We start from the raw sequence: 26,111 nt of genomic DNA on the forward strand, positions 1-26,111 counted from the left end.
CCCCAGCCTCAGGTCTTCCACAGGTTCTTCTAGCATGAAGGCCCACAAATGTGTCTTGGCAAGTGTTTTCTGGGAGCTTGTTATGTGCCAGGGCCCTTGGAAATGTGTACATGTACCTTGGCAGCTCCCACAGTTTTCTCTCCAGCCCAGGCCTGTGCTTTCTGACTCCTCTCATGCTTGTTGATGGACAAGCATTTCTCAATTCACTTGTTTCCAGTTGTTGACTATTATTCATAAAGTTGTTTTGAATATTCATGTACCATTTCTTTTATGAGCCTAGGTTTTCATTTATTAGACATCCTTGAGAGGAGGAGATGATCAGGCCCATTCCATGGGTGAGGACACTAAGGCTCTGAGAGGAAAGACACTTGTCCTATGTCACAGTCAGGAGGTGGCAGCATTGGGACTTGAACCTAAGACCCTCTGAGGCTAAATGCATGCTCTGCCCACTGCAGCCACCGACCACTGCCTTGGAGGGACTCACAGTGTCATGGGGGCAACACCCCCATCCCTCACCACTCTCCAACAATAACCACCCTCTCCCAGCCAGGCTGCCCTTACCACTTGCCAGCTCCCTTCACTGGGCCAGATCCAAACCCCTCATGGCTTCCCTGCCCCCAAGGCTCATCGTGGGCTTTCAAGGCTCCCACCACACTCCAAGCCTCCTGAGACATCAGGTTTGGCGATATCCTGGGCATCCATCCCACTCTTCCTCCTCCTCGTCTTTGTCATTGTCATTGTCAGGTCCTGGGGCCCAGTGGTCTGGGTGCAAGATCTCATTCCATCCTCACTGATACTCTGTGGGGGCTACTGTTCCCCATGGCACATGTGACAAAATGGACTCGGAAAAGGGAAGTGACTTGCCTGAGGTCTCTGGCCTAGCTCTGCCATCACCTGGACAAGTGACCTTGGTCCAACCTTTTCTCTCTCTGGCCCTCAGAGTTCCCACCTGTCACAGCACAAGATTGGGCTAGATAGATATACTCTGAGGGTGCCCCAGCTCTGAGGTCCTGTGGGTCTGCTTTCCCAGTCACAGCATCTCTCTGGGCCTCAAGTTTCCTCACTGAATAATAGGGGTAAGAGCATGTACCCAGCACTGCCTAGCCCAGCTCCCAGGGCGGCTGGGCGCAGCTGGCGTGGCCTGCGCATGAAAGAAGGTAGGAAGTGGGTAAAGCAGTGGGAGAATGACAGGTACATGTGCCCCTCCCCCACTCTATACGTGTCTGAGATGGGGGTCCTCTGGAAAGCACCTGAGGTTGACACCCCTCCCTGTCCCACTGAGCCCCGTGACCTCGGGCAGGTCACTTCACCTCTCAGAGACTCCATCCCCTCATCTGCACAGTTAGGGTTACTTACGCTGCTTGCCTCACGGTCCCAAAGACAGTACCAAGCAGTAGAAATTGGAAGTTATTGGAAATCTAACAGCACAAGAACCCTCACCCCAAACCACATCCCCTTTTCCAGTGAGGAGACTGAGGGCCAGGCAGAGGAAATGATTTGACCAACGTCAAGTTCTCAAGTTCCCCGGGTTTCAATTTGGGATGACTCCATATTACAATGCCCTTTTTTGGAAACTAGCATAGTAGAGAAGATTCAAGTCTGTAGGACATTGCACAATATAACTTTCAAGTATAACTTTGCAAGGTTTTCACACACCCTCACAGTATCCTGGAGATGCTAATACTTCAGCATCCACATCAGAAATGGACTGTCAAACCAAAGAGTGACATAACAGTCCCTTGCCAGTCTCGCTGCCCTAGTTTGCAGTTCAGCATATGTTGTTAGTGTATAGATACTTTGTAAATTACAGTGTCTAGATATCTTTTAAAGAAGAAATTATCATTTAAAAAAGTAAAATGAAAATATCACTATCTTGGGAGAAATCATCCCCACAGCAAAGACAGAAACTTATAATCAGGATCATGAAGCAACAGAATGTCCCATTACCACCTGATGACAGCATGTTTCAGAGAAGTACTGTCTCAGCTTTTTCAGGTTGATGCATACTGTTAAGGTTGGCTTTGAAAATATTAACTCAGAATAATACTAATACTAAAAACAGCAGCTAACACTTATATAGCCCATACTATGTGTCATGAACTGTCCTAAGCTCTTTACATATTTTAATTTATTTAAACTTTTTTATTGTTCTCCCCATTTTACAGATGAGGAAATTGAGACCAGAGAGGCTAAAGTAATTTGTCAAAGCTAGTATGTGACAGAGCAAGAATTTGACCTCAAGCATTCTTAATCTAGATACTGTGCTCTTAACCACTAAGATATAAACCACAGACTGCTGGTGTCAGGGTCCCAAATCATATCCAGTTCCCTATGCCAGGAATAGAGAGGAGAGTGGTACCTGAGCTCTTATCCAGGAAGTAGGCCAGGAGGCACCGCATGACAGCCTGATGGCAGATCACCAGTACATTTTCCTGCCGTTCTAGCTCCATTATAACTGGCTCCAGACGCTGAACCAGATCCTCATAGGACTAAAAATGACAGAATATTTGGGTAAAAAAGGTAGATGAAGAGATTTGCCCAGAGAAGAACTCAGGACTAGGAATCAGAAAAAGTTGGTTCTGGCACCAGTTCAGTAGTTGACCCAGTAGTATGACCTTAGACCACTCATTTCTTTTGTAGTGTCTTAGTTTCTCATCTACTAGATGGGAGCATTCAATACAGTGGACCAAATAACAATAATAATAAAACTTCTCAATATAAAATTCCTAGATTTCTTCCCCTTCAGGTTTCCCTCCCTTCCCCTGTTGTCCTCCATGCTATTCCTTATGTTCTGCATATGAGTGAAACCATATGATAATTGTCTTTCTCTGCTTGACTTGTTTCACTTAGCATAATCCCCTCTGGTTCCATCCATGTCGATGCAAATGGACTTGGGGAAACAAACTGAGGGTTACAGAGCAGAGGGGGGTGGGGAATAGTGTAATCGGGTGATGGGAATTAAGGAGGGTACATGTTGTGATGAGCACTGGGTGTTATACACAACTAATGAATCACTGAACACTACATCAACAATTAATGATGTACTATATGTTGGCTAACTGAACATAATAAAAATAGATAAATAAAAATAGTATTTTTCCTCCTTAAAAAATAAAATAAAATAAAATTCCTAGAAAAACTAGATAAAATAAATGTTTGCACTGCTGATCTTTCAACAAAATAAAGGAAAACATGAATGTAGGGTTCCAAAATGAAGAAAAACTTGGGGAAAAAAGAGAGGTAAGTGGATGTAGAAGGCACAACTGGGGGCATTTGCCAATCACAGTATCTGAGAGGCTTGAGATTTTTTTTTTTTAAAGATTTTATTTATTTATTTGAGAGAGAGAGTGAGAGAGAGAAAGAGCACAAGAGGGGGAGCGGGAGAGGGAGAAGCAGACTCCCTGCTGAGCAGGGAGCCCGATGCGGGACTCGATCCCGGGACTCCAGGATCATGACCTGAGCCGAAGGCAGTCGCTTAACCAACTGAGCCACCCAGGCGCCCAAGGCTTGAGATTTTAAAACATCATAGAGACAGAAGACAAGGCCTTAGGTGTTCACAAGGTGGAGAATTGGGACTGAAATTTTCACAAAAATCTGAGACACTCAAAGGGCTACATCATTAGTAGAAGTGTAAACTAGAAAAAATATCCACAGGCAAAAGGAAACGATAACATTTATCTGCTTCTGCTTGACTCAGTGGAAAAATTAGGAAAAGCTTCCTATAATAATATATTAACCACAAGCTTACTATCAGGTGGGTTTGTGGTTCAGACTTACAATACACATGTTTTAGAAAATGCTAAGATGGGAGTTTAATGAAAAGCAATTTCAAGTCATTAGTTCTAAAGTATATGGAAGAAGCAAATGGAAATTATCTCTGAATCCTCTCAACTTAGTCTGTGCAGAATTCTTACATATACATTTTGTCAAACTGAAGCTTGCATAATAGGCATGGGAGATAAGCTATCATGAGTGAAAATAAACAGAAACAATAAGAGGAGAACCCTAAAAACATAAGATAAAAGATCCATTTAAATATACATATGTAAAATAAATATGTTTGAAATTTATAAAGAAATAAAAGATGGAATAAAAATGTGAGAAAAAATAAGACACTATTAAATATATGATAGAGATTTAAAAAAACTAATAGAATTTTTAAAAATAAAAATTTATTTATTAAAATTGAAAACTCAGTGGACTGAATAAATGAAAGATTAGATACAACTTAAGAAATAGTGATTTGGAAGATAGAGCTGAAGAAATTACTCAGAATGCAGCAAAGACATCAAAAATAAGTTAGGAAACATAAAGGAATTGGACGGGATTAACACCCATTCAGTTTTATTTCCAGAAGGAGATAATAGAGATTATGTGAAAAAGGGAAGAAGCCATAATGTCTGAGTTTCTAGAATACAAGAAGACCTAACAGTTGTAAATATTTATGCCCCCAACATGGGAACAGCCAACTACATAAGCCAACTGTTCACCAAAATAGTCATATTGATAATAATATGTTAATTGTTGGAGACCTCAATACTCCACTTTCAGCAATAGATCATCTAAAAAGAAAATCAACAAAGAAACAAGAGCTTTGAATGATACACTGGACCAGATGGACCTCATAGATATATACAGAACATTCCACCCTAAAACAACAGAATATTCATTCTTCTCGAGCATACATGGAACTTTCTCCAGAATAGACCACATACTGGGTCACAAATCACGTCTCAACCGATACCAAAACATTGAGATTATTCCCTGCATATTCTCAGACCATAATGCTTTAAAACTGGAACTCAATCACCAGAAAAAATTTGGAAGAAATTCAAACACTTGGAAGATAAAGACCACTCTGCTCAGGAATGTTTGGGTTAACCAGGAAATCAAAGAACTTAAACAATTCATGGAAACCAATGAGAACAAAAACACATCAGTCCAAAACCTATGGAATACTGCAAAGGCGGTCCTAAGGGGGACATACATAGCCATCCAAGCCTCACTCAAAAAAACCAAAAAAATCCCGAATTCACCAACTAACTCTACAACTTAAAGAACTAGAGAAAAAGCAACAAACGATGACCAAGCCATGCATTAGAAGAGAAATAATTAAGATTAGAGCAGAGATCAATAAATTAGAAACTGAAAACACATTAGATCAGATCAAGGAAACTAGAAGCTGGTTCTTTGAAAGAATTAATAAAATCGATAAACCACTGGCCACACCTATCCAAAAGAAAAGAGAAAGGATGCAAATTAATAAAATTATGAGTGAAACAGGAGAGATCACGACAAACACCAAGGAAATAGAAACAATTATTAGAAAATATTATGAAGAACTATATGCCAATAAATTAAGCAACCTGCATAATGGATGCCGTCCTGGAAACCTATAGACTGCCAAGACTGAAACAGGAAGACACTGACAACCTGATTAGGCCAATAACCAGTAACGAGATTGAAGCAGTGATCCAAAACCTCCCAAAAATCAAGAGTCCAGGGCCTGATGGATTCCCTGGGGAATTCCACCAAACATTCAAAGAAGAAATAATACCTATTCTCCTGAAGCTGTTTCAAAAAATAGAAACAGAAGGAAAGCTTCCAGACTCATTCTATGAGGCCAGCATTACCTTAATCCCAAACCAGGCAAAGACCCCATCAAAAAGGAGAATTTCAGACCTGATGAATATGGATTCCAAATCCTCAACAAAATCCTAGCTAATAGGATCCAACCATACATCAAAAGGATTATCCACATTGACTACATGGGATTTATCCCTGGGATGCAAGGGTGGTTCAACATTCGCAAATCAATCAATGTGATAGAACACATTAATAAGAGGGGAGAGAAGATCCATATGGTCCTCTCAATTCATGCAGAAAAAGCATTTGACAAAATACAGCATCCTTTCCTGATTAAAACTCCTCAGAGTATAGGGATAGAGGGAACATTCTTCAGGTTCATAAAATCCATCTATGAAAAATGCACAGCGAATATCATCCTCAATGGGGAAAAGTGGAGAGCCTTTCCCTTAAGATCAGGAACACATCAAGGATGCCCACTCTCGCAACTATTGTTCAACAGAGTACTAGAAGTCCTAGCAACAGCAGTCAGACAACAAAACGAAACAAAGGTATTCAAATGGGCAAAGAAGAAGTCAAACTCTCTTTTCGCAGACGAAATGATACTTTATATGGAAAACCCAAAAGACTCCACCCCCAAATTACTAGAACTCATCCAGCAATTCAGTAATGTGGCAGGATACAAAATCAATGTACAGAAATCAGTTGCTTTCTCATACACTAACAATGCAACTGTAGAAAGAGAAATTAGAGAAACAATTCCATTTACTATAGCACCAAAAACCATAAGATACTTCGGAATAAACCTAACCAAATAGGTAAAGGATCTATACTCTAGAAACTACAGAACACTCATGAAAGAAATTGAAGAAGACATAAAAAGATGGAAAAACATTCTATGCTCATGGATTGGAAGAATAAACATTGTTAAAACGTCTATGTTACCCAGAGCAATCTATACCTTCAATGCCATCCCGATCAAAATTCCAATAACATTTTCAAAGTGCTGCAACAAACAATCCTAAAATTTGTATGGAATCAGAAAAGACCCCGAATCACCAAGGAAATGTTGAAAAAGAAAAACAAAGTTGGGGGCATCACGTTGCCCAATTTCAAGCTATATTACAAAGCTGTGATCACCAAGACAGCATGGTACTGACACAAAAACAGACATATAGACCAATGGAAAAGAATAGAGAGCCCAGATATGGACCCTCAACTCTATGGTCAAATAATCTTTGACAAAGCAGAAAAAATATGCAATGGAAAAAAGACAGTCTCTTCAATAAATGGTGCTGGGAAAATTGGACTGCCACATGTAGAAGAATGAAACTCGACCATTCTCTAACACCATACACAAAGATAAAGTCAAAATGGATGAAAGACTTCAATGTGAGACAGGAATCCAACAAAATCCTAGAGGAGAACATAGACAATAACCTCTTTGACATTGGTCACAGCAACTTCTTTCAAGATACATCTCCAAAAGCTAGTGAAACAAAAGCAAAAATGAACTTTTGGGACTTCATCAAGATAAAAAGTTTATGCACAGCAAAGGAAACAGTCAACAAAACAAAGAGGCAACCCACAGAATGGGAGAAGATATTTGTAAATGACACTACAGATAAAGGGCTGATATCCAAGATCTATAAAGAACTTCTCAAACTCAACACCCCCCCAAAAAATAATCAAGTCAAAAAATGGGCAGAAGATATGAACAGACACTTCTCTGAAGAAGACATAAAAATGGCTAACAGACACATGAAAAAATGTTCATCATCATTAGCCATCAGGGAAATCCAAATCAAAACCACATTGAGATACCACCTTACACCAGTTAGAATGGCAAAAATGGACAAGGCAAGAAACAACAAATGTTGGAGAGGTTGTGGAGAAAGGGGAACCCTCTTACACTGTTGGTGGGAATGCAAGTTGGTACAGCCACTTTGGAAAACAGTGTGGAGGTGCCTCAAAAATTTAAAAATAGAGTTACCCTATGACCCAGCAATTGCACTCCTGGGTATTTACCCCAAAGACACAGATGTAGGGGGAAAAAGGGCCATATGCACCCCAATGTTCATAGCAGAATGTCCGCAATAGCCAAACTGTGGAAAGAGCTAAGATGCCCGGGGGCGCCTGGGTGGCTCAGTTGGTTAAGCGACTGCCTTCGGCTTAGGTCATGATCCTGGAGTCCTGGGATCGAGTCCCACATTGGGCTCCCTGCTCAGCAGGGAGTATGCTTCTCCCTCTGGCCCTCCCTTCTCTCATTCTCTCTCTGTCTCTCAAATAAATAAATAAATAAAATCTTTAAAAAAAAAAAAAAAGAGCCAAGATGCTCTTCAACAGATGAATGGATAAAGAAGATGTGGTCCATATATACCATGGAATATTACTCAACCATCAGAAGGATGAATACCCAACTTTTACATCAACATGGATGGGACTGGAGGAGATTATGCTAAATGAAAAAAGTTAAGCAGAGAAAGTCAATTATCATATGGTTTCACTTATTTGTGGAACATAAGGAACAGCATGGAGGACATTAGGAGAAGGAAGCGAAAAATGAAGGTGGGGAAATTGGAGGGGGAGATGAACCATTAGAGACTATGGACTCTGAGAAACAAATTGAGTGTTTTAGAGGGGAGGGGGTGGGGGGATGTGTTAGCCCGGTGATGGGAATTAAGGAGGGCACGTACTCCATGGAGCCCTGGGTGTTATATGAAAGCAATGAATCATGGATCACTACATCAAAAACTAATGATAGTTTGGTGACTAATATAACATAATAAAATAAAATAAAATTTAAAAAAATATATAAAAAATAAAGCCTTTGGGATGCAGCAAAGGCAGGCAGAAGAGGGAATTACATATTAATACATGCCTTTCTCATGAGGCAAGAAAAGTCTCAAAGAAAGAAGTTAACTTTACCCCTAGTGGAGCTGGAAGAACAGCAATTAAAGTCTAAATCAAGCAGGAGATGAGAATTAATAAAATTAGAGCAGAAATCAGTGATAGAGAAATAGAAAAAAAGCCAAACAGAACAGATCAATGAAACTAGGAGCTGGTTCTTTGATAGAATTAATAAGATTGATAAACATCTAGCCAGGCTTATCAAATAGAAAAGAGAAAGTATCCAAATAAATAAAATCATAAATGTAAGAGGAAAGATCACAGCCAACCCCAAAGAAATATAGACAATTTTAAGAACATATTATGAGCAATATATGCCAACAAATTAGGCAATTTGGAAGAAATGGTTGCATTCCTAGAAACATATAAAGTACCAAAACTGAACCAGGAAGAAATAGGAAATTTAAACAAACTCATAACCAGCAAAGAAATTGAAGCAGTAATCAAAAATATTCACAAAACAAGAGTCCAGCTCCAGATGGCTTCCCAAGGGAATTCTATGAAACATTTAAAGAATTAATATCTATTCTTCTGAAGCTCTTTCAAAAAATAGAAACGAAAGGAAAACTTCCAAATTTGTTCTATGATGCCAGGATTACTTGGATCCCCAAACCAGACAAAGACCCCACTCACAAGGAGAATTAGAGACTAATATCCCTGATATGCATGCATGCCAAAATTCTCATCAAGATTCCAGCTAATAGGATCTAACAGTACATTAAACAGATTATTCACCACGACCAGGTGGGATTTATTCCTGGGCTTTAAGTGTGGTTCAACATCTGCAAATCAATCAATGTGATACACCACATTAACAAGAGAAAGGACAAGAACAATATGATCCTCTCAATAGATGCAGAAAAAGCATCTTTCTTGTCAAAAACTCTCCGCAGTGTAGGGAAAGAAGAAACATACCTCAATATCATAAAAAATAAATAAAAAATTTTTATCATGAAAATCCCACAGTGAATATCATTCTCAATGGGGAAAAACTGAGATATTTTCTCCTAAGGTCAGGAGCAAGGCAGGGATGTCCACTCTCACCACTATTGTTCAACATTGTACTGGAAGTCCTAGCCTCAGCAATCAGCCAAGAAAAAGAAATAAAATGCATCCAAATCAGCAAAGAAGAAGTCAAACTTTCACTCTTTGCAGTCAACATGATACTCTATGTAGAAAACCCAAAATAGTCTCCCCTCCCAAAAATTGCTAGAACTGATACAGGAATTCAGCAAAGTGGTAGGATATAAAATCAAAGCACAGAAGTCAGTTGCATTTCTATGCACTAACAATGAAGCTGCAGAAAGGGAAATCAAGGAATTGATTCCAATTATGATTGCAACAACAAAAAAATAAGATACCTGGAATAAACCTAATCAAAGAAGTAAGTATCTTTAATCTGAAAACAATAGAATACTTATAAAAGAAATTGAGGAAGACACAAAGAAATGGAAAAAACATCCATATAATGGATTGGAAGAAAAATATTGTTAAAATGTCTATGCTACCCAAAGCAATTTACACGTTCAGTGCAATCCCCATCAGAATACCATCAGCATTTTTTACAGAGCTGGAACAAACAATCCTGAAATTTGTATGGAACCAGAAAAGACCCTGAATAGCCAAAGGAATGTTGCAAAACAAAACCAATGCTGGTGGTATCACTATTCTGGACTTCAAGCTGTATTACAAAGCTGTAATCATCAGGACAGTATGGTACTGGCACAAAAACAGACACATAGATCAAAAGAACAGAAGAGAGACCCCCTGAAATGGGCCCCCAACTCTATGGTCAACTAATCTTTGACAATGCAGGAAAGAATATCCAATGGAAAAAAGACAGTCTCTTCAAAAAATGGTGTTGGGAAAAACTGGATAGCCCCATGCAGAAGAATGAACCTGGACCATTTTCTTACACCATATAGAAAAATCAATTCCAAATGAATGAAATACCTAAATGTGAGACAAGAACCCATCAAAATCCTAGAAAGGAACACAGACTGCAACCTCTTTGACCTTGGCCATAGCAATTTCTTGCTAGACATGTCTCCAAAGCAAAGGAAACAAAAGCAAAAATGAACTATTGGGATTTCATCAACATGAAAAGATTTTGTACAGCAAAAGAAACAGTCAACAAAACTAAAGGGAGCCTATGGAATCAGAGAAGATACTGGCAAATGTCTTATCAGATAAAGGGCTAATATCCAAAATCTCTAAAGAACTTATCAAACTCAACTTCCAAAAAACCAAAAAATCCAGTCAAGACATGGGCAGAAGACATGAACAGACATTTCTCCAAAGAAGACTTAGAAACAGCTAACAGACACATGAAAAAATGCTCCACGTCACAGCCATCAGGTAGACAAATCAAACCCACAATGAGATAGCACCTCACACTGGTCAGAATGGCTAAAATTAACAACTGAGGAGTCAACAGATGTTGGTGAGGATGTGGAGGAAGGAGAATCCTCTTACACTTTTGGTGGAAATGCAAACTGGTGTAGCCACTCTGGAAAACAGTATGGAGATTCCTCAAAATGTTAAAAACAGAGTTACCCTGTGACACAGCAATTGCACTCTGAGGTATTTATCCAAAGGATATAAAGATAGTGATTCAAAGGGGCTCATGCACCCCAATGTTTATAGCAGCAATGTCCACAGTTGCCAAAATATGGAAAGAGCCAGATGTCCTTAAACAGATGAATGGATAAAGAAGATGTGGGCAGGGGCGGAGCAAGATGGCAGAGGAGTAGGAGACCTGGATTTCATCTCCTCTCAGGAATTCAGCTGGATAGGGATCAAACCATTCTGAACACCTACAAACTCAACAGGAGATCGAAGAAAAGAAGAGCAACAACTCTCTCAACAGAAAAGCGACCACTTTCTGGAAGGTAGGACGTGCGGAGAAGTGAATCCGAGGCAATATTCGGGAGGATAGACGGCGGGGGAGGGGCCTCTGTCAGCCGCTTCTGGCAAGTGATAGAGCCGCGGAGCACAAAATCGGAACTTTTTTTTTTTAAAGATTTTTATTTATTTGACAGAGAGACACAGCGAGAGAGGGAACACAAGCAGGGGGAGTGGGAGAGGGAGAAGCAGGCTTCCCGCTGAGCAGGGAGCCCGATGTGGGGCTCGATCCCAGGACCCTGGGATCATGACCTGAACTGAAGGCAGATGCTTAACGACTGAGCCACCCAGGCGCCCCCAAATCGGAACTTTTAAAAGTCTGCTCCGCTGAGAGACGTCACTCTGGTGGCTAAGCGGGGGGTGGAACCCTCGTGGGACACTGTGGTCTCAGGACCCTCGGGGTCACAGAAAGACCGGGGGTGCCTGAGTGTGGCAGAGCTCCCAGGTAATGGAGCAGGGAAGCCGGCTGCAGAGGCGGAGCCCAGGCGCGGGCTCTCAGCTCGGGGTTGCCATAAACCGTGATCCGCGGCACAGTCGGGCCACTGCTCCTCCAGCAGGGACCCAACAAGCAGCAGATCCAGGGAGACTCACCTTCCTCCCCCGGGAGGAGCCACGTGGGAGTGCACCGCAGGGATCTGCTGGGTTTGGAGACTCCACCCGGGGTCGGGTGCCAGAGATAGAAACGCGCGGTCACAGGCCGGGTGAGCACGGAGTGCGGCCGGAGACTGGGGAGACGGGAGTGACTGAGGGCTTTTCTCTGGGGCTCACTGAGGAGTGGGCCTGAGTTCTCGACTCCTCCGGGGCGGAGATTGGGAGGCTGCCATTTTCACTCTCCACCTCCAAACTGTACGGAAAGCTCGCAGGGAACAAAAGCCCCGGAGAGCAAACCCGAGCAGATTACTTAGCTGGGAGGGGGCAAGGGCGGGGCAATTCCACCTCTGGCAGAGACATTTGGAAACCACGGCAACAGGCCCCTCCCCCAGAAGATCAGCGAGAACAGCCAGCCAAGACCAAGTTTACCGATCAATGAGAACGGCAGAACTCCAGGGCTAGGGGAATACTGAACATAGAATTCATGGCTTCTTTACCATGATTCTTTAGTAGTTCAAAGTTAACTTTTTTTTTTAACTGTCTTTTTTTCTTTTTTTTTTAATTTTTCTTTTTCCCTTTTTCAACCAACATCTTATCAATCCCTTTTTAAAAAAACATTTTTATTTTTCATTTTTAGAATCATAGTCTATCCCTTCATAGTAGTTACCCGTATTTTTGGCATATATATATAAGTTGTTCTCTCTTTAAAATTTTGAGAGAGTTTCTTCTAACAGATCAAAATATACCCTAAATCTCTAGTATATGGTGTTTTCTACTCCCCTACCTGATCACATTCTCTCCCTTTTTTTTTCTTTTTTCTTTTTTAAATCCTCTTCTTTCTTTTTTCAAACAACTTATCAATTCCTTTTATAAAATTTTTAATAATTTCCATCTTTGCAGTCATATTCCATCCCTTCATCATATCAACCCTTATTTTTGTACATATATAAGTTTTTCTTTCTTTAAAATTTTGGGAGGCACTTTCTTCTAACAGACCAAAATACACCCCGAATCTAGTGGGTGGCACTGATCTATATACCAGCCTGATCATATTTGATCACATTCTGTTTTTTTTTTGTTGTTGTTGTTGTTTTGTTTTGTTTGTTTTTATCTTTATCTTTTTCTTTTTTTTCTTTTTCTTTTTTCTCTCTTTCCATTTCTTTTCCCACTGCTTCAGGTCTTTTCTGATTTGTTTAGAATATATTTTCTGGGGACGTTGTTACTCTGCTAGCATTTTGTTCTCTCATTAATCTATTCTCCTCTGCACAAAATGACAAGACAGAAAAAATCACCTCAACAAAAAGAACAAGAGGTAGTACCGACTGCCAGGGACGTACTCAATACGGACATTAGTACGATGTCAGATCTAGAGTTCAGAATCCTCACTTTAAAGATACTAGCTGGGCTTGAAAAAAAAATATGGAAGTTATTAGAGAAACCCTTTCTGGAGAAATAAAAGAACTAAAATCTAACCAAGTAGAAATCAAAAAGGCTATTAATGAGGTGCAATCAAAAATGGGGGCGTTAACTGCTAGGATAAACAAGGCAGAAGAGAGAATCAGTAATATAGAAGACCAAATGATGGAAAATAAAGAAGCTGAGAAAAAGAGAGATAAACAACTACTGGATCACGAGGGCAGAATTCGAGAGATAAGCGATACCATAAGACAAAACAACATTAGAATAATTGGGATCCCAGAAGAAGAAGAAAGAGAGAGAGGGGCAGAAGGTATAATGGAGCAAATTATAGCAGAGAACTTCCCTAATTTGGAGAAGGAAACAGGCATCAAAATCCAGGAAGCACAGAGAACCCCTCTCAAAATCAATAAATATAGGTCAACACCCCGACATCTAATAGTAAAACTTACGAGTCTCATAGTCAAAGAGAAAATCCTGAAAGCAGCTCGGGAGAAGAGATATGTAACCTACAATGGTAGAAACATTAGATTGGCAACAGACCTATCCACAGAGACCTGGCAGGCCAGAAAGGACTGGCAGGATATATTCAGAGCACTAAATGAGAAAAATATGCAGCCAAGAATACTCTATACAGCTAGGCTGTCATTGAAAATTGAAGGAGAGAGAAAAAGCTTCCAGGACAAACAAAAACTAAAGGAATTTGCAAACACAAAACCAGCCCTACAGGAAATCTTGAAAGGGGTCCTCTAAGCAAAGAGAGAGCCTAAAAGCAACATAGACCAGAAAGGAACACAGACAATATATGGTAACAGTCACCTTACAGGCAATACAATGGCACTAAATTCCTATCTTTCAATAGTTACCCTGAATGTAAATGGGCTCAATGCCCCAATCAAAAGACACAGGCTCTCAGACTGGATGAAAAAACAAGACCCATCAATATGCTGTCTGCAAGAGACTCATTTTAGAACCAAAGACACCCCCAGATTGAAAGTGAGGGGGTAGGGGCACCTGGGTGGCTCAGTCGTTAAGCATCTGCCTTTGGCTCAGGTCATGATCCCAGGGTCCTGGGATCGAGCCCCACATTGGGCTCCCTCCTTGGCGGGAAGCCTGCTTCTCCCTCTCCCACTCCCCCTGCTTGTGTTCCCTCTCTCGCTGTGTCTCTCTCTGTCAAATAAATAAAAATAAAATCTTAAAAAAAAAAAAAAAGAAAGTGAGGGGGTGGAAAACCATTTACCATGCTAATGGACACCAAAAGAAAGCTGGGGTGGCAATCCTTACATCAGACAAATTAGATTTTAAACCAAAGACTGTAATAAGAGATGAGGAAGGACATTATATCCTACTTAAAGGGTCTATCCAACAAGAAGATCTAAGAATTGTAAATATCTATGCCCCTAACATGGGAGCAGCCAATTATATAAGGCAATTAATAACAAAAGCAAAGAAACACATTGACAACAATACAGTAATAGTGGGGGACTTTAACACCCCCCTCACTGAAATGGACAGATCATCTAAGCAAAAGATCAACAAGGAAATAAAGACTTTAAATGACACACTGGACCAAATGGACTTCACAGACATATTCAGAACATTCCATCCCAAAGCAACAGAATACGCATTCTTCTCTAGTGGCCATGGAACATTCTCCAGAATAGATCACATCCTAGGTCATAAATCAGGTCTCAACCGGTACCAAAAGATTGGAATCATTCCCTGCCTATTTTCAGACCACAATGCTTTGAAACTAGAACTCAATCACAAGAGGAAAGTCAGAAAGAATTCAAATACATGGAGGCTAAAGAGCATCCTACTGAAGAATGAATGGGTCAACCAGGAAATTAAAGAAGAATTTTAAAAATTCATGGAAACCAATGAAAATGAAAACACAACTATTCAAAATCTTTGGGATGCAGCAAAGGCAGTCCTAAGAGGAAAGTATATAGCAATACAAGCCTTTCTCAAGAAACAGGAAAGGTCTCAAGTACACAACCTAACCCTATATCTAAAGGAGCTGGAGAAAGAACAGCAAATAAAGCCTAATCCCAGCAGGAGAAGAGAAATAATAAAGATCAGAGCAGAAATCAATGAAATAGAAACTGAAAGAACAGTAGAACAGATCAACGAAACTAGGAGCTGGTTCTTTGAAAGAATTAACAAGATTGATAAACCCCTGGCCAGACTTATCAAAAAGAAAAGAGAAAGGACCCAACGCAACAAAATCATGAATGAAAGAGGAGAGATCACAACCAACACCAAAGAAATACAAACAATTATAAGAACATATTATGAGCAACTCTATGTCAGCAAGTTAGATAACCTGGAAGAAATGGATACATTCCTAGAGATGTATCAACTACAAAACTGAACCAGGAAGAAATAGAAAACCTGAACAGACCTATAACCACTAAGGAAATTGAAGCAGTCATCAAAAATCTCCCAAAAACCAAAAGCCCAGGGCCAGATGGCTTCCCAGGGGAATTCTACCAAACATTTAAAGAAGAATTAATACCTATTCTTCTGAAACTGTTCCAAAAAATAGAAATGGAAGGAAAACTTCCAAACTCATTTTATGAGGCCAGCATTACTTGATCCCAAAATCAGACAAATACCCCATCAAAAAGGAGAATTACAGACCAATATCCCTGATGAACATGGATGCAAAAATTCTCACCAAAATACTAGCCAATAGGATCCAACAGTACATTAAAAGGATTATTCACCACGACCAAGTGGGATTTATCCCTGGGCTACAAGGTTGGTCCAACATCTGCAAATCAATCAATGTGATACAATACATTAACAAAGGAAAGAACAAGAATCATATGATCCTCTCAATAGATGCAGAAAAAGCATTTGACAAAGTACAGCAACCTTTCTTGATCAAAACTCTTCAGAGTATAAGCATAGAGGGTACATACCTCAATATCATAAAACCATCTATGAAAAACCTACAGCGAATATCATTCTCAATGGGGAAAAACTGAGAGCTTTCCCCCTAAGGTCAGGAACACGGCAGGGATGTCCACTATCACCACTGCTATTCAACATAGTATTGGAAGTCCTAGCCACAGCAATCAGACAACAAAAAGAAATAAAAGGCATCCAAATCAGCAAAGAAGAAGTCAAACTCTCACTCTTTGCAGATGATATGATACTTTATGGAAAACCCATAAGACTCCACCCAAAAACTGCTAGAACTCATACAGGAATTCAGTAAAGTGGCAGGATATAAAATCAATGCACAGAAATCAGTGGCATTCCTATACACCAACAACAAGACAGAAGAAAGAGAAATTAAGGAGTTGATCCCATTTACAATTGCACCCAAAACCATAAGATACCTAGGCATAAATCTAACCAAAGAGACAAAGGATCTGTACTCAGAAAACTATAAAATACTCATGAAAGAAATTGAGGAAGACACAAAGAAATGGAAAAATGTTCCATGCTCATGGATTGGAAGAACAAATATTGTGAAGATGTCAATGCTACCTAGAGCAATCTACACATTTAATGCAATCCCCATCAAAATACCATCCACTTTTTTCAAAGAAATGAAACAAATAATCCTAAAATTTGTATGGAACCAGAAAAGACCCCGCATAGCCAGAGGAATGTTGAAAAAGAAAAGCAAAGCTGGTGGCATCAGAATTCTGGACTTCCAGCTCTATTACAAAACTGTCATCATCAAGACAGCATGGTACTGGCACAAGAACAGACACATAGATCAATGGAACAGAATAGAGAGCCCAGAAATGGACCCTCAAATCTATGGTCAACTAATCTTTGACAAAGCAGGAAAGAATGTCCAATGGAAAAAAGACAGCCTCTTCAACAAATGGTGTTGGGAAAATTGGACAGCCACATGCAGAAGAATGAAACTGGACCATTTCCTTACACCACACACAAAAATAGACTCCAAATGGTTGAAAGACCTCAATGTGAGACAGGAGTCCATCAAAATCCTAAAGGAGAACACAGGCAGCAACCTCTTTGACCTCATCCGAAGCAACTTCTTCCTAGAAACATCGCCAAAGGCAAGGGAAGCAAGGGCAAAAATGAACTATTGGGACTTCATCAAGATAAAAAGCTTTTGCAAAGCAAAGGAAACAGTCAACAAAACCAAAAGATAACCGACAGAATGGGAGAAGATATTTGCAAATGACATATCAGATAAAGGGCTAGTATCCAAAATCTATAAAGAACTTATGAAACTCATCACCCAAAGAACAAAGAATCCAATCAAGAAATGGGCAGAAGACATGAACAGACATTTTTCCAAAGAAGACATCCAAATGGCCAACAGACACATGAAAAAGTACTCAATATCCCTCGGCCTCAGGGAAATCCAAATCAAAACCTCAATGAGATACCACCTCACACCAGTCAGAATGGCTAAAATTAACAAGTCAGGAAACGACAGATGTTGGTGGGGATGCGGAGAAAGGGGAACCCTCCTACACTGTTGGTGGGAATGCAAGCTGGTGCAGCCACTCTGGAAAACAGTATGGAGGTTCCTCAAAAAGTTGAAAATAGAGCTACCCTATGATCCAGCAATTGCACTACTGGGTATTTACCCCAAAGATACAAAAGTAGGGATCGGAAAGGGTACGTGCACCCCGATGTTTGTAGCAGCAATGTCCACAATAGCCAAACTGTGGAAAGAGCCAAGATGTCCATCAACAGATGAATGGATAAAGAAGATGTGGTATATATATACAATGAAATATTATGCAGCCATCAAAAGGAATGCGATCTTGTCATTTGCAACGACGTGGATGGAAATGGAGGGTATTATGTTGAGCGAAATAAGTCAAACAGAGAAAGACATGTATCATATGATCTCAGTGTTATGAGGAATTCTTAATCGCAGGAAACAAACTGAGGGTTGCTGGAGTGGGGGGTGGGGTGGGAGGGATGGGGTGACTGGGTGATCGACACTGGGGAGGGTATGTGCTCTGGTAAGTGCTGTGAATTGTGCAAGACTGTTGAATCTCAGATCTGTACCTCTGAAACAATAATGCAATATATGTTAAGAAAAAAAAAAAGAAGAAGAAGAAGGTAGTGGGAGGGGAAGAATGAAGCGGGGGAAATTGGAGGGGTAAACGAACCATGTGAGACGATGGACTCTGAAAAACAAACTGAGGGTTCTAGAGGGGAGGGGGGTGGGAGGATGGGTTAGCCTGGTGGTGGGTATTGAGGAGGGCACATTCTGCATGGAGCACTGGGTGTTATGCACAAAAAATGAATCATGGAACACTACATCTAAAACTAATGATGTAATGTATGGGGATTAACATAAGAATAAATAATAAATAAATAAAATGAAATAAAAGAAGATGTGGTATATACAATGGAATATTACGCAGCCATCAAAAAATGAAATCTTGCCATTTGCAATGATGTGGATGGAACTAGAGGGTATTATGCTGAGCAAAATAAGTCAGTCAAAGATTGACAAACACTATATTATTTAATTCATATGTAGAATTAAAGAAACAAAACAGATGAACATAGGGGAAAGGAAGGAAAAATAAGAGGAAACAGAGAGGGAGGCAAACCATAAGAGACTCTTAACTATAGGAAATAAACTGAAGGCTGCTGGAGGGCAAATGGGTGGGGCGATGGGGTAACTGGGTGATGGGCATTAAGTGGTCGCCTGAAGTAATGAGCACTGGGTGTTGTATGCAACTTATGAATCACTGAATTCTACCTCTGAAACTGATAATGTGGTACATATTAATTAAATTGATTTTATTTTATTTTTTTGTAGTTTTTAATTTTATTATATTATGTTAGTCACCATACAATACATCATTAGTTTTTGATGTAGTGATCCACGATCCATTGTTTTCGTATCACACCCAGTGCTCCATGCAGTGCGTGCCCTCCTTAATACCCATCACTGGGCTAACCAATCCCCCCTACCCCCTCCCCTCTAGAACCCTGTTTGTTTCTCAGGTTCATAGTCTCTCATGGTTCATCTCTCCCTCCAATTCCCCCCCCCCCATTTTTCCCTTCCTTCTCCTAATGTCCTCCATGTTATTCCTTATGTTCCACAAATAAGTGAAACCAGATGATAATTGACTTTCTCTGATGGACTTACTTCGCTTAGCATAATCTCCTCCATTCCCATCCATGTTGATGTAAAAGTTGGGTATTCATCCTTTCTGATGGCTGAGTAATATTCCATTGTATATATGGACCACATCTTCTTTATCCATTCATCTGTTGAAGGGCATCTCGGCTCTTTCCACAGTTTGGCTATTGCGGACATTCCTTCTATGAACATTGGGGTGCATATGGCCCTTCTTTTCACTACATCTGTGTCTTTGGGATAAATACCCAGGAGTGCAATTGCTGGGTCATAGGGTAGCTCTATTTTTAAATTTTTGAGGCACCTCCACACTATTTTCCAAAGTGGCTGTACCAACTCGCATTCCCACCAACAGTGTAAGAGGGTTCCCCTTTCTCCACAACCTCTCCAACATTTGTTGTTTCTTTCCCTGTCCATTTTTGCCATTCTAACTGGTGTAAGGTGGTATCTCAGTGTGGTTTTGATTTGGATTTCCCTGATGGCTAATGATGATGAACATTTTTTCATGTGTCTGTTAGCCATTTGTATGTCTTCTTTGGAGAAGTGTCTGTTCATGTCCTCTGCCCACTTTTTGACTTGATTATTTGTTTTTTGGGTGTTGAGTTTGAGAAGTTGTTTATAGATTTTGGATACCAGCCCTTTATCTGTAGTGTCATTTGCAAATATCTTCTCCCATTCTGTGGGTTGCCTCTTTGTTTTCTTGACTGTTTCCTTTGCTGTGCAGAAGCTTTTGATCTTGATGAAGTCCCAAAAGTTCATTTTTGCTTTTGTTTCACTAGCTTTTGGAGATGTATCTTGAAAGAAGTTGCTGTGGCCGATGTCAAAGAGGTTACTGCCTATGTTCTCCTCTAGGATTTTGATGGATTCCTGTCTCACATTGAGGTCTTTCATCCACTTTGAGTTTATCTTTGTGAGTGGTGTTAGAGAATGGTCGAGTTTCATTCTTCTGCATGTGGCTGTCCAATTTTCCCAGCACCATTTATTGAAGAGACTGTCTTTTTTCCATTGCATGTTTTTTCCTGCTTTGTCAAAGATTATTTGACCATAGAATTGAGGGTCCATATCTGGGTTCTCTATTCTGTTCCATTGGTCTGTATGTCTGTTTTTGTGCCAGTACCATGCTGTCTTGGTGATCACTGATTTGTAATATAGCTTGAAATTGGGGTACGTGATGCCCCCAGCTTTATTTTTCTTTTTCAATATCTCCTTGGCGATTCGGGGTCTTTTCTGATTCCATACAAATTTTAGGATTGTTTGTTCCAGCACTTTGAAAAATGTCATTGGAATTTTGATCGGGATGGCATTGAAGGTATAGATTGCTCTGGGTAGCATAGACATTTTAACAATGTTTATTCTTCTGATCCATGAGCATGGAATAGTTTTCCATCTTTTTGTGTCTTCTTCAATTTCTTTCATGAGTGTTCTGTAGTTCCTAGATTATAGATCCTTTACCTCTTTGGTTAGGTTTATTCCGAGGTATCTTATAGTTTTTGGTGCTATTGTAAATGGAATTGTTTCTTTAATTTCTCTTTCTACAGTTGCGTTGTTAGTGTATAAGAAAGCAACTGATTTCTGAGCATTGATTTTGTATCCTGCCACATTACTGAATTGCTGGATGAGTTCTAGTAATTTGGGGGTGGAGTCTTTTGGGTTTTCCACATAAAGTATCATGTCCTCTGCAAAAGGAAAGAGTTTGACTTCTTCTTTGCCAATTTGAATACCTTTTATTTCTTTTTGTTGTCTGATTGCTGTTGCTAGGACTGCTAGTACTATGTTGAACAACAGTAGTGAAGAGTGGGCACCCTTGACGTGTTCCTGATCTTAAGGGAAAGGCTCTCAGCTTTTCCCCATTGAGGATGATATTCGCTGTGGGTTTTTCATAGATGGATTTTATGAACTTGAGGAATGTTCCCTCCATCCCTATACTCTGGAGAGTTTTAATCAGGAAAGGATGTTGTATTTTGTCAAATGCTTTTTCTGCATCAATTGAGAGGACCATATGGTTCTTCTCTCTCCTCTTATTAATGTGTTCTATCACACTGATTGATTTGCGAATGTTGAACCACCCTTGCATCCCGGGGATAAATCCCACTTGGTCGTGGTAGATGATCTTTTTAATGTATTGTTGGATCCTATTAGCTAGGACTTTGTTGAGGATTTTGGAATCCATATTCATCAGGGATATCGGTCTGAAATTCTCTTTTTTGATGGGGTCTTTGCCTGGTTTGGGGATTAAGGTAATGCTGGCCTCATAGAATGAGTTTGGAAGTTTTTCTTCTGTTTCTATTTTTTGAAACAGCTTCAGTAGAATAAGTATTATTTTTTCTTTGAATGTTTGGTAGAATTCCCCAGGGAATCCATCAGGCCCTGGACTCTTGTGTTTTGGGAGGTTTTGGATCACTGCTTCAATCTCGTTACTGGTTATTGGCCTATTCAGGTTGTCAATTTCTTCCTGTTTCAGTCTTGGCAGCTTATAGGTTTCCAGGAAAGCCTCCATTTCATCCAGATGGCTCAGTTTCTTGGCATATAGTTGTTGATAATAATTTCTAATAATTGTTTCTATTTCCTTGGTGTTAGTGGTGATCTCTCCCCTTTCATTCATAATTTTATTAATTTGGGTCCTTTCTCTCTTTTTTTGGATAAATCTGGCCAGTGGTTTATCAATCTTATTAATTCTTTCAAAGAACCAACTTCTAGTTTCGTTGATCTGATCTACTGTGTTTCTGGTTTCTAATTCATTGATTTCTGCTCTAATTTTCATTATTTCTCTTCTAATGCATGGCTTAGGCATTGTTTGTTGCTTTTTCTCTAGTTCTTTAAGGTGTAGAGTTAGTTGGTGAATTCGGGATTTTTCTATTTTTTTGAGTGAGGCTTGGATGGTTCTGTATTTCCCCCTTAGGACTGCCTTTGCAGTATCCCATAGGTTTTGGACCGATGTGTTTTCGCTCTCATTGATTTCCATGAATTGTTTAAGTTCTTCTTTGATTTCTTGGTTGACCCAAATAGTCTTAGCAGAGTGGTCTTTAGCTACCAAGTGTTTGAATTTCTGCCAAAATTTTCTTGTGATTGAATTCCAGTTTTAGAGCATTGTGCTCTGAGAATATGTAGGGAATAATCTCAATCTTTTGGTATCGGTTGAGACGTGATTTGTGACTCAGTATATGGTCTATTCTGGAGAAAGTTCCATGTGTGCTCGGGAAGGAGTATTCTGTTTTTTTAGGGTGGAATGTTCTGTAAATATCTATGAGGTCCATCTGGTCCAATGTATCATTCAAAGCTCTTGATTCCTTGTTGATTTTCTGCTTAGATGATCTGTCCATTGCTGAGAGTGGAGTATTGATGTCTCCTACAATTAACGTATTGTTATCAATATGACTATTTTGGTGAACAGTTGGCTTATGTAGATGGCTGCTCCCATGTTGCGGGCATAGATATTTACAATTGTTAGATCTTCTTGTTGGATAGACCCTTTAAGAATGATATAGTATCCTTCTGTGTCTCTTATTACAGACTTCAGTTTAAAATCTAATTTGTCTGATATAAGAATTGCTACCCCAGCTTTCTTTTGAGGTCCGCTGGCATGGAAGATAGATCTCCATCCCTTCACTTTCAGTCTGGATGTATCTTTAGGTTCAAAATGAGTCTCTTGTAGACAGCATATGGATGGGTCCTGTCTTTTTATCCAATCTGCAACCCTGTGCTGTTTTATGGGAGCATTTAGGCCATTCACGTTGAGAGTGATTATTGAAAGATATGAATTAATTGTCATCATGTTGCCTGTGAAGACGTTGTTTTTATAGATTGTCCCTGTAAATTTCTGTTGTAGATCACTCTTGGGGTCTTTCTTCTTTTATAGAACCCCCCTGAATATTTCTTGCAGGGCCGGCTTACTGGTCACATATTCTTTCAACTTCTGCTGGTCATGGAAGCTCTGCATCCCTCCATCCATTCTAAATGAAAGCCTTGCCGAACAAAGTATTTTTGGCTGCATGTTCTTCTCATTTAGTACCCTGAATATGTCTTGCCAGGCCTTTCTGGCTTTCCAGGTCTCTGTGGATAGGTCTGACGTTATTCTGATGTTCCTCCTCTGTACGTAAGGAATCTCTTCCCCCTAACTGCCCTTAAGATGGTTTCCTTGGTTCTAAGATTTGCAAGTTTTACTATTACATGCCAGGGTGTTGGTCTGTTTTCCTTGATCTTAAGAGGGGTCCTCTCTGCCTCTAGGACTCGAATGTTTGTTTCATTCCCCAGATTAGGAAACTTCTCAGCTATGATTTGCTCAAATACATCTTCTAGCCCTCTCTCTCTCTCCACTCCCTCCGGGATTCCAATGATTCTGACATTGGAATGCCTCATGGTGTCACTTATTTCTCTGATTCTATTTTCCTGGATTCTGAGTTGTTTTCCCCTGGCCTCCTCTTTTCCCTTTTTATCTATTATACTGTCTTCCAGATCGCTTATTCTCTCTTCTGTCTCAGTTACCCTAGCTGTTAGATTATCTAGATTGGATTGGATCTCATTGATAGCATTTTTAAGTTCTGCCAATTCACCTTTTATTTCTGCCCTTAGAGACTCTATGTTGCCATTAATTGATTTCTGCATTCTAGCCATTGTCTTCACAATTGCTAGCCTGAATTCCATCTCTGACATCTTGGTTATGTCTGCATCCATTTGTAAATTTTCAGCATAAGTCATAATCTCTGAGTCTTTTCTGTTTTGGGGGCTCCTCCTCCTAGTCATTCTGTTGATGGGTGGTTGATGGAATGTATAGAGTCCAAATTATTGACCAGAACCCAAGCAAGATGCACCTGTTTTCTTGGGACCTTAGGGTTGCTGGCCTCTTGTTTTCCCAGCCTGTCCTCTGTGGGAGGGGCCTGCCACGCTGTTATTCAGGCAACCCTGTTTGGGCAGAGTTGCCCTGTGTCCCTGTGGCGGGGAATGGGCTCAGTGGGAACCAGTTGTGGGGGCTTTCGTTCTCTGGCGCCTTTCCCTGGCGGCTTTCTGCATCTCTTCCATGAGTCAGAGCAGAAGAGACTGTTTCCAACCCTCTGCCTCAGAGCAGAGAGACCTCAGTCTGTTCTTCAGTGAGCTCTCCAGCCCACACCATCTCCGTTTCTGTCCATGCTGCTATAAACTGCAGCGTCCTGGATTTTGCGCCTCTCCGCAGCGCTCCCAGTCCTGCCTCCAGGTCTGGGCACCTCTCTGCCCTTTGTGCTTCTAAAACCACCAGCTGCTCCCAATTCGTGTGCACGGAACTCCGCCGCTTGGGGTTTCCACCCCCAGGGTTGCACTTCACCAGCACGACCCTGGTGCACCGGGTTTCCGTCTCGGAGGCTGCAGTTCGCGTGCGTGCGACCGTCGCTTCGGTTTCTGTCAGGGGGGATGCAGTTCGTATGTGCGCTATCATCGTTCCGGTTTCTATGGGGGGGGGGGTGCTGCAGTTCGCGTGCGCGTGACCCCGCCGGTCTGGTTTTCCACCCCGGGGGCTGCCCTAAAGTTCATTCCCCGCGCTACCGGTCTGCAAGTCTGTGCCCCGTCTGCAGCGCGCGAGGCTGTCACTCACCGGCGGTGTAGGATCCCCACGTCCAGGCACCCTCCCGCCGCCGTTTATCCTCCGATATCTGCCTGCAGGATCAGGGCTCTCAGCTTTGTACCTCAAAACCAACTGCCTGTGATATTCTGTTTGTAGAGATCCAGATCTTCTTACATCTCAGGCTGGTTTCGTGGGTGCTCAGAGTGGTCTGGTAGTTATCCAACTCAATTTCGGGGACCAGTTGAAATAGGGTCCCCTACTCCTCCGCCATCTTTCCCCTCCTCATTAAATTGAATTTAAATTAAAAAAATTAAGAAAGAATGAAACATTATATAACTTAAATATAGGTGTAAAATCTCAGGAGCAGAATTCTAAAGAAGGGAGAAAAAGAGAAATATAAACTAAGCATAAAGGCTCAGGTGAAAAAAAGATCTCAAATAAAAGAATAGAAATAAGCTCAATTAAATCAGTAATTACAATAAAAGTAAATGTATCAGAATTACCATTCAAAAGACATATATTTGCAGGTTGTATTAAAAACAACAAAAGCTGGGGTGCCTGGGTGGCTCAGTCAGTTTGGCATTTGACTTGATTTTGGCTCAGTTCATGGTCTCTTGTTCATGGGGTTGAGCCCTGTGTTTGTCTCAATGATCAGTGGGGAGTCTTCTTTTCCTCACTCTTTCCCTCTCCTTCTGCCCCTCCCCCTGCTCACGATCTCTATATCTCTAAAATAAAATAAATAAGGCTTCTAAAAAAGCAGTTATATGCTGTTTACAAGAGACATAAAACAAAAATACCCAGAGAAATTGAAAGTGAATGAATAAAGATGAACTAGGCAAATACTAACCAGTAAACACACACACACACACACACACATTAATATTAGATAAAATACACTTTCAGGCAAAAAAAACTTTATTCGGGGAAAATATTATTATTCATAATAAAATATGCAATTCATTAAGAAGATATAATTGCTTTAAATTTGTATGCCTGCAATAACATAGCCTCAAAATATATAAGGGAAAATAAAGGCAAACTCAGACTGACTTTATAATGTCATTT

At 40.5% G+C, this 26,111-nt stretch overlaps 1 protein-coding gene across 11 annotated transcripts in view; it reads right to left on the reverse strand.

The window, feature by feature from the left end:
- Positions 1-26,111, reverse strand: part of PFKFB1 (6-phosphofructo-2-kinase/fructose-2,6-biphosphatase 1) — a 106,746-nt gene that overhangs the window by 2,746 nt on the left and 77,889 nt on the right. For 7 of the 11 annotated variants that reach the window (XM_064574117.1, XM_064574118.1, XM_064574116.1 and 4 more), the window contains one exon: positions 2,360-2,489. In XM_064574117.1, the coding sequence (XP_064430187.1) occupies positions 2,360-2,489 (130 nt within the window). The other 4 variants (XM_064574112.1, XM_064574111.1, XM_064574122.1 and 1 more) reach the window with 3 other exon arrangements.

This window comes from Mirounga angustirostris, unplaced genomic scaffold (genome assembly GCF_029215605.1).
Source record: "Mirounga angustirostris isolate CCGP_5_RB_7025 unplaced genomic scaffold, mMirAng1.0.hap1 SCAF_11, whole genome shotgun sequence".
Classification (NCBI taxonomy): Eukaryota; Metazoa; Chordata; class Mammalia; order Carnivora; family Phocidae; genus Mirounga; species Mirounga angustirostris.